Source organism: Cannabis sativa, chromosome 1 (assembly GCF_029168945.1).
Source record: "Cannabis sativa cultivar Pink pepper isolate KNU-18-1 chromosome 1, ASM2916894v1, whole genome shotgun sequence".
Taxonomy (NCBI): domain Eukaryota; kingdom Viridiplantae; phylum Streptophyta; class Magnoliopsida; order Rosales; family Cannabaceae; genus Cannabis; species Cannabis sativa.
The window spans coordinates 38,536,340-38,546,088 of record NC_083601.1 but is presented as its reverse complement, the minus strand read 5'-3'; the positions used below and the strand labels follow the sequence as shown (position 1 = coordinate 38,546,088).

Genomic DNA, 9,749 nt, shown 5'->3' with positions numbered 1-9,749 from the left:
TCATGGGCTAGGCTTAACCTTTTTGGGTTGGGTTGCTTTGGACTTCAACAAAAATGCCATTTTTTTCTTCATTTCTTTTCAACTTTGCTCCTTCCTCTTTCTTTCAACAAAAATACACTTTAATTCCTACAAGAAAGACATAAATTGAATCAAAATCAAATATTTTCATTTATAAAATATATTACAATAATTTCATGAAAATATCAATTAAAACTCAATTTATTTTATCATTTAAAATAAATAAAAGTGTATTTTTAACCACTAATCACAACCCCCAACTAGCTTATTGCTAGTCCCTAGCAATTCAAGCGGAGAAAAAGAATAATCGAATTGAATAAACAAGTCAAATCACGCAAAAATATCCAAGCATTTTCAAAATATTAGTAAAGAGTTAAAGATTGCTATCAGTGTTATTTCAGTTGTAACAACAGAGTTGTGTGTGTGTGCACCAAACTGTATTTATTTTATTTCAAGTCTTAACACAAATAGTATCGAAAAATCTCAAAAGTGTAAAGGTCTCAACTCCAATTTTTTCACGGGTATTGAAAGTATTTATATTGGAAGGGTGACACTCTTTGGAGTTGGAAATGTAACAATTAACGCACAAATGAGAGAGGATAAACATTTTAGGATAAGCAATTTGAACAAATATTGATCACAAGATAGACATATCAAACCAATAGAATTCAAATGACAAACAACCTTTGGGATTTACATGAAAAACTCACAAAATAAAGAGCCAACTAACTAACTAATAAATAAAGAAATATAATAACAATTTTTTTTTCTTTAGAGAGACATGTGATGGTTCTCTCTTTTTTTTTTTTTTTTAATTAAAATAAACTAACATGATTTTTTTTTTTTTTTAGATATGGAAAGAATGGAGGTAAATAGAAATAAAATGATATTACTTTTGCTATTTTTATTTTTTTTTATTTTTTTCTTCTCAAAAAAAAAAAAAAAAAGATGGAGACTACTTGAAAATCAAAAGAAAATGATGTTGCTCTTGTTTTTTTTTTTCATTATATATATTTTTTTGATGATTTTTTTTTTCACTTTTTTTTTTCTTCTTCTCTTTTTTTTTTTTTTTTTTTTTGACAAGAGACAACATATAAAAATAAAGATATAAAGAAATACAATAAAGTTACAAAGAAATAAACACAAAGGCTCTTTTGACAATAAATTAATCCCTTTAGTAAATGTCATGTTTGAAATTCCAAAAGTTTAACTTTACCAACTCAAATGATCAATGAAAGTTCAAAAAGTTATTTTCTCAACTCTCACAACTCACAAAAAATGAAAAACTTTACACTCAAAATTTTTCTTAACTATATGTGTTTACAACCATTTTACCACATGTTTGGAAAGTGCGCAAAAGAACTCTGAATATCACAACTTGGTAACAAAATATAGCAAATATTGACTCAAACTGTAATTTTACAATCATGCTTGGATAATTTTGAAAAAATTTGACTTAAAAAATTCAACAAGACAATTACAATTCTCTAAATGAACGCTCACCAGAGCTCACCACCCCCAACTCAAAATTGACAGTGTCCTCAATGTCACAAAAAATATGAAATGAAAAAGATAGGGAAAAGAGTACACCTGATCGACGATAATATGCACGGGGCGAGAGTGGAGATAACCTGATAACAGTAACCCAAAACAAACATAGAGAATACAAAAATACAAAAACACAAAACAAAAATAAAAAATAAAATAAAATACTATAATATATAGATAGGGAAAATAAACATTCAGAGTGTATAATCTGGGTCCTCAAGAAGGACCTCTTCAACAAGGCTCACACTCTCAATGTAATGTTTCAGTCTCTGGCCATTGACTCGAAAAATTCTCCCATCGGTTGGGTCCTTGACTTCAACAGAACCGTTGGGGAATACTTGTTTCACCACATATGGACCAGTCCACCTCGATCTCAACTTACCGGGGTGGAGATGCAAACGAGAATCGTACAAATGTACTTTTTGATTCGGCTCAAAATGTTTTCTTAGGATCTGTTTATCGTGAGCAACTTTCAGCTTTGCTTTGTAGATCCTAGAATTATCGTAAGCATCATTTCTCAACTCCTCAATTTCGGACAATTGAAGTTTTCGGTTCATACCTGCCGCACGTAGATCGAAGTTCAGGGCCTTAATAGCCCAATAAGCTTTGTGCTCAAGTTCGACAGGTAAATGACATGCTTTCCCATAGACAAGCCGATAAGGAGACATCCCAAGAGGGGACTTGTAAGCAGTGCGATATGCCCAAAGTGCATCTTGAAGACGTGTTGACCAATCTTTGCGGTCGGGATTTACCGTCTTTTCAAGAATGTTTTTGATCTCCCTATTAGCTAGCTCAGCTTGACCATTGGTTTGTGGATGATAGGCATTTGCAACTTTGTGAAGTACACCGTACTTTCGCATAAGAGCCTCAAAAGATCGGTTGCAAAAATGAGTGCCTTGATCACTAATGATAGCGCGAGGGGTACCAAACCTCGACAACACATTTTCTTTTAAGAATTTCACAACAGTCGCGTTATCATTATTTCGACAAGGTACCGCCTCGACCCATTTTGAAACATAATCCACAGCAAGAAGGATGTAAAGGTAACCAAAAGAAGGTGGAAATGGTCCCATAAAGTCTATCCCCCAACAATCAAATACTTCGATGACAAGAATTGGGTTCAAGGGCATCATGTGCCGACGGGACAAGGAGCCTAACTTTTGGCACCTTACACAAGAGCGACAAAAATCATTGGTGTCTTTGAACAAAGTGGGCCAGTAAAGACCGCATTGTAAGATTTTTGCAGCGGTTTTCTTCACAGAAAAGTGACCACCACAAGCATCATTGTGGCAAAAATTTAGCACACTAGACACCTCATCATCGGGAATGCATTTTCGCATAATCTGGTCGGGACAATACTTGAATAAGTATGGATCATCCCAAAAGAAATTTCGCACCTCGACCAAGAATTTGCGTTTGTCTTGTGAACTCCACTCAGAAGGGAGCTCACCAGTTACTAAGTAGTTAACAATGTGCGCATACCACGGTAACTTAGTAACAACGAATAATTGTTCATCGGGGAAATCATCATGAATAGGTGGGCCATCAGCGGGATCACTGAATTCAAGTCGGGACAAGTGATCCGCGACTACATTTTCAACACCTTTCTTGTCTTTGATTGTTATGTCAAATTCTTGCAAGAGAAGGATCCACCTTATTAAGCGTGCCTTAGCATCCTTTTTGGAAAGGAGGTACTTAAGGGCGGAGTGATCGGTGAAGATCGTAATAGGTGATCCAATCAGGTAAGCTCGGAATTTGTCAAGAGCAAAGACAACGGCAAGCAACTCTTTTTCAGTTGTGGAATAGTTCATTTGAGCACTATTAAGAGTTCTACTTGCATAGTAGACAACAAAAGGTTTCCCCTCCCTTCGTTGTCCAAGAACAGCTCCAATAGCAAAATTACTGGCATCACACATGATTTCAAAAGGAAGACTCCAATCGGGTGACTGAATAATGGGAGCAGAAGTGAGTGAATTCACAAGTGTTCGGAAGGACTCCTCACACTTTGGTGTCCACTCAAAAGTAGCATCTTTGGCTAGGAGGTTGCATAATGGGCGAGAAATCATTGAAAAATTCTTTATGAACCTCCTATAAAAACCAGCATGGCCAAGAAATGACCGAATGTCTTTGACAGTCTTAGGGGTAGGAAGTTTAGAGATGAGGTCAATTTTAGATTGATCAACCTCAATCCCTTTTTCAGAAACAATGTGGCCTAAGACAATTCCAGAAGATACCATAAAATGACACTTTTCCCAATTAAGCACAAGACCTTTCTCGATGCAACGTTTTAAAACAGCCTCAAGATTGAGAAGGCATGCGTCAAAAGATTTTCCAAAGACGGTTAAGTCATCCATATAAACTTCCATGGTGTTTTCAATCATGTCACTGAAAATGCTCATCATGCATCTTTGGAAAGTAGCTGGTGCATTACACAGTCCAAATGGCATACGCCGGAAAGCATATGTTCCAAAAGGGCAAGTGAAAGTGGTTTTCTCTTGGTCCTCTAATGCAATCTCAATCTGATAGTAACCTGAATAACCATCGAGAAAGCAATAGAAAGGATGACCAGCTACGCGCTCAAGAATTTGATCAATGAATGGGAGCGGAAAATGATCTTTACGGGAGGCGGCATTCAATTTTCGATAATCAATGCACATGCGCCAACCCGTCACAGTTTTGGTGGGAACAAGGGCCCCTTTGTCATTTTGGACAACAGTAACACCTGATTTCTTAGGTACTACATGAACTGGACTGACCCATTGGCTGTCGGCCACCGGGTAAATGATAGCAGCATCAAGAAGTTTTAACACTTCATTTTTCACCACTTCTTTCATTGGTGGGTTCAGTCTTCTTTGAGGGTCCCTTCGTGGGATAGCTTCTTCTTCTAGATTAATTCGGTGGGTGCAAATTCGAGGGCTAATACCTTTGATATCAGCAAACGTCCAACCTATCGCAAGTTTGTATTTTCGCAGTAGCTCGAGTAACTGCAATTCTTGAGAAAGTTGAAGGTCGGACGAGATGATAACTGGAAAGGTTTGGCCATCTCCCAGAAAAACATGTTTCAAACCCTTTGGAAGTTGGTTCAGTTGAACATTGGGAGGTTCTTCGGCAGAAGCTTTTAGCGTTTCCGTCTCACGAGGTAATGCTTCAAAGTGTGGCTTCCAAAATTTCTTCCCTCTGTTTTGTGTGTCCAATTGATCAACGGTAGCAAGAGCGGACTCAACAAAATTTGGATTTTCATTTTCAAGGTGAGAGAGAAGTTCATCAAGATTAACGAAATTTCTTTGCAATTGAATCTCTTCAGAAACAAGATTGTCAATCATGAATGTTTGATGACATTCTTCATCCTCTTGAAGTTGTTTCCCAATGTGAAAAATGTTGACCTCAAGTGTCATATTTCCAAATGATATTTTCATTAGACCATTACGACAATTGATCAAAGCATTTGCAGTGGCAAGGAATGGTCTTCCAAGGATGATGGGAATTTTGGATTCCATGTTGACCAAAGATTGAGTATCTAGAACAAGGAAGTCCACGGGATAATAGAATTTCTCAATTTGAACAAGAACATCCTCAACAATACCCCGAGGCTTTTTGATAGAGCGGTCAAGAAGTCATAAAGACAAATGTATGTTGGCTTCATTTCTCCAAGACCAAGTTGCGAGTACACAGAGTAAGGCATGAGATTCACACTCGCGCCAAGGTCAAGCAAAGCTTGGCTGACTTCATGAGTCCCAATTTGGCATGAAATGGTGGGACAACCAGGATCTTTATATTTTGGCGGTGTCTTTTGTTCGATCACCGCACTCACTTGTTCAGTCAAGAAAGCAGTCTTCTTGACATGGTGCTTTCTCTTAGCAGTGCACAAGTCCTTGATGATTTTGGCATAAGCTGGCACTTGTTTTATGATATGAAGCAAAGGAAGATTAATCTTCACTTGTGTCAAGTGCTCAAGGAGTTCAGCTCGGTTTTCAAGAATTTTCCCAACAGGTTTAAGAGCCTGGGGAAATGGTACTTTTGCTTGAGCATTTATCGGTGCACTGTCAGGGGCAACTTTTGAATTTGAAGTAGTGGTTTTGATGGATGGATCTTCCAAAGCTTTACCACTTCTTGTTGTGATGGCGTTAACCCCTTTAACGATGGGATCATTAGAGGTGGAGGTTTCAGCCATATGTTGCCCTTGTGCATTGAATTGAGGTTGGGAAGGAAGTCTGCCTTTCTCAGAAATAGCTAAGGATGTGTTCAATTTTGAAAATTGACTTTTTATTTCTTGGACATCTTCCTTTAATTGGCGATTGATTTTCGTTTGTTCCTCAATGAATGCATGAATGGTATTTTCAAGGGAGTTTCCTTGTTGTTGAGCATGGTATTGAGGTGCATGATATGCCTTTGGAGGTTGAGCTTGATTCTCATTTCTCCATTGTCCTCCAGACGTTTGACCTTGGTTGGAATTATCTCTCCAACTGAAATTCGGGTGGTTTCTCCAACCAGGGTTGTACGCATGGGAGAATGGCTTGTTATATTGCCCTAAGGCATTGCATTGCTCCTCATGAACCCCCTTCATTTCTTTGTAAACTAAGCAGTCCTTAGCTAAATGGTCATTTTCTCCACAAACGAAACAAGGTTCGAGTGGTCTAGTTTGTGCTTGGGCAACCATGCGCCCTTTTTGGCCATCTTTAGTCGTAAGGATTTCAATTTGCTTTTTTAAAGCTTCGACTTGGGCCTTTAAGCTATCCTCTTCCCGAAGTTGGTAAATCCCACCGGTCGATTTCGTTGGTGCTTTCGGAAGACTTGGACCGATCCATGTGTGAGATTTTTCAGCAAGCTCAATGAGAAACTCAAGAGCTTCTTCGGGTTCCTTTTGAAGGAACTCACCGTTGCACATCATTTCTACGAACTGGCGCTCACGACTTGTGAGGCCTTCATAGAAGTAGCTGACGATGCGCCAACTCTCGTACCCGTGGTGTGGACACTGACTTAAGAGATCTTTAAATCTCTCCCAGACTTGATAGAATGTTTCATTGTCTTTTTGGGAAAATGTTGAGATTTGTCTTTTCAAACTGTTGGTCTTATGGACAGGAAAATATTTAACAAAAAATGTTTTGGTCATTTCTTCCCATGTTCCAATAGACCTAGATCTCAAAGAATACAACCAACTTTTAGCTTTATCCTTCAAGGAGAAGGGGAAAAACTTTAAGCGTGCAGCATCATTGATGGTTGCTCGGTCATAAAAAGTGTCAACAACTTCCTCAAACTCCCTAATATGCACGTATGGATTTTCATTTTCTATTCCATGAAAAGTTGGCAAAAGTTGAATAATGCCGGGTTTGACACCAAGACTTGGCATATTAGGTGGAAATATGAAGCATGATGGTATGGAAGTTTGGGTGGGGTGAAGGTAATCATTAAGTGTTCTCTGTTGTATTTCATTATTATTATTCATTGCGAAAGGATTACCGATTATCGTGTGAATGGGAGAAGGAGTAGTGGATGGATTGGACGAAGTTTCACTAGAAGTGGTTTCGTCAGAAGAAGAGTTACTCATCCACTCTTGTTTGCTTTTTTTTTTTTTTTTAAATATATTTAATTTTTTTTGTTCAAATTGTTCCCAGGTTACTTTGGAGGTTTTTAGAATGGTCCTTCACAACTTACTAGAACTCCCCGGGGTTACCAGGTAAGTGTGAAGGGTTCACTAACCTTTTCGACCAAAGACCTTTCTAAGCAAAAATGAGTTGCTTATTTTTGATAAAACAAGGTTGTTTTTGTTATAGTAAATAGCACAAAAATGTAATATTACAATGATTAACACAAAAATGTTCCCAGGCCAATTGGAAAGGTTGCCAAGGTACCGCTTCGTCCCAACCTTGCCTAGACAGAACCGAGGTTCCCAGGTAAGGTGGAGGGTACACTAACACAAACCTTATTTAAAAACCAATCTTTCTAGACAGAACAATCTTGGTTTGTGTCATATACAATATTACACCGTTGTACCAAATACTAAGCGTTTTATGAAGAAGTTTTTATAACTTACTTTTTTTTTTGTATTTTATGATTTTTTTGAGGACTTAAATGCTATGAGTACTAATAAAAAGACAAATAAAACACTAATAAAAAAAAAAAGAAACAATAACTAAAAGATAGTATAAACAATCACACTAAACAAAAATTAAAGTAAAAAAATAATAAAAAAAAATAAAGGGAATAGACTTTTTTTTTTTTTTTCAAGAAATCATTTCTGATAAGGAAGATCGGATAAAACCGCAACCTTAGAGCATACTTTGAATTCTTGGTAATTTTTTTTTTACAAATATTTACACAACATAAGACAATATTCACAAGAAAATAAAATGTAACAAAAAAAAGTTACTAACCTCTTGATTGTAGATTTCACTAGCTTTCGAAAAATTACCTCCCCGGCAACGGCGCCAAAATTTGTTTAACGCCCAAATGTGACTTCCACTAGCGGTGGTTGTAGTATAGATCGGGCGGTCGATTTCACAGGGAGGTGATTATGGACAAAAGCGTTAGTAGAAAAATAAAAACAAAAGGTTAATAATAAGTGATAGTAGTAACAAATGATTTTGTGGTTTTTGTTTTGGTAATAAATATTAAAGGAAAGCAAATAAAGGTGTAATCAATAATAAAAGAGAGAAAGGCTTCAAGAATCATCCATGTGCTTGTTTAGCTATTTTGTACCTTTGATTCACTAAGTTGACACAATGATGTAACATTAAAGTTCATTATATTTTGAGTATACAAGTTCTTAAAAATAAAAGAAATAATTTAATCTTATGTAGAACCTAGAAATGACATTATACATCAAGCAATAATGCAATAAAAGATTAAATATAAAACTAAACATCAATATTATTTTTACTAAATAGTAACACATAGAAAGAGCATGACTAATCCTATATATCTTTAGTAAAAATAATGACAAAGAGATGGAGATGGAGGTGATAGTGAAAGAAATGAACATTAATATTACTTTTATTAATTTTTAGACACATAGGGAGAGCATGACTAAACCTATATATCATTTAACAAAAAGTAAATAAAAATGAACATAAAAGATAGAAATGAGCAATACTACCATTACTATAATCACTAAATAAAAATATATAGAAAGAGCATGACTAAGTCTATATATATATTTGGTATAATAGCATAGATAGTATAGATGGAAGAAGAACATAAAAATAAAAGTGGAATATGAACTTGCATTACTCAAATAAACATTACAACAAAAAGTGAATCAAAGATACAAAATAACCTCACTTTGCATATGGAATCATCCCTAACCTTCCAAGGAAGATTAGGCCATTATGCTAATCATTCTCATAAAATTTCTAAAGAGAAAAGATGAGAAGAAAAGTTGAGAGAATTTTGCTATAGTTTTTTCTACACTAAAAATTACACTCCAATTACTAAAATGAGCTCCTATTTATAGAGCCATAAAAGGACTAAAAATAAATAAATAAAAATTTGGGATTATAAAATAAATATTAAGATTAAATTTGACATTTCAAATCAAAAATAAAATTAATATTATTTTGGTTATCATTGTGATTTTGACTTCTACTCTTTGGATGAAGGTTGAGTGTGGAAGAGGAAAATAGGGTTGATGATGACCTAGACTTATCATCATTGCATCACATGCTTTGGAAGAGACAAAATTGATGATGAGCTTCATGGGCTAGGCTTAACCTTTTTGGGTTGGGTTGCTTTGGACTTCAACAAAAATGCCATTTTTTTCTTCATTTCTTTTCAACTTTGCTCCTTCCTCTTTCTTTCAACAAAAATACACTTTAATTCCTACAAGAAAGACATAAATTGAATCAAAATCAAATATTTTCATTTATAAAATATATTACAATAATTTCATGAAAATATCAATTAAAACTCAATTTATTTTATCATTTAAAATAAATAAAAGTGTATTTTTAACCACTAATCATGGAGAGCAATAAAAAATACGGTTTATTTTTTATTTTGAATATGGTTTATAAGCATCTATGGAGTATTCAGCTATTGTTTTGAAGATTTAGCTATTTTGAACACAGTGGTGGGAGTGCTTTAATTACCCCAAAAATGATTAAAATAATATTATATTATTATTTAATATATATTAAATAATTAAATCTTCTAACTTTATAACATAATAATTATAATAAAAAAAATAG

The 9,749-nt window shown here is 35.2% G+C and overlaps 1 protein-coding gene and 1 non-coding gene across 2 annotated transcripts; one reads left to right on the top strand and one right to left on the bottom strand.

Moving 5' to 3' along the window:
* Window positions 1-1,083: 1,083 nt before the first annotated feature.
* Window positions 1,084-9,517, bottom strand: LOC133034467 (uncharacterized). Its single transcript, XM_061109559.1, has 2 exons — window positions 5,150-9,517; window positions 1,084-5,117 (listed from the first exon to the last, which is right to left on the bottom strand). The coding sequence occupies exons 1-2, from the start codon at window positions 7,109-7,111 to the stop codon at window positions 1,761-1,763; spliced, it is 5,319 nt and encodes a 1,772-aa protein (XP_060965542.1). The 5' UTR covers window positions 7,112-9,517; the 3' UTR covers window positions 1,084-1,760.
* Window positions 6,522-6,628, top strand: LOC115701655 (small nucleolar RNA R71). Its single transcript, XR_004008646.2, has one exon. It is a non-coding gene; the product is annotated as a small nucleolar RNA R71 (small nucleolar RNA).
* Window positions 9,518-9,749: the final 232 nt, after the last annotated feature.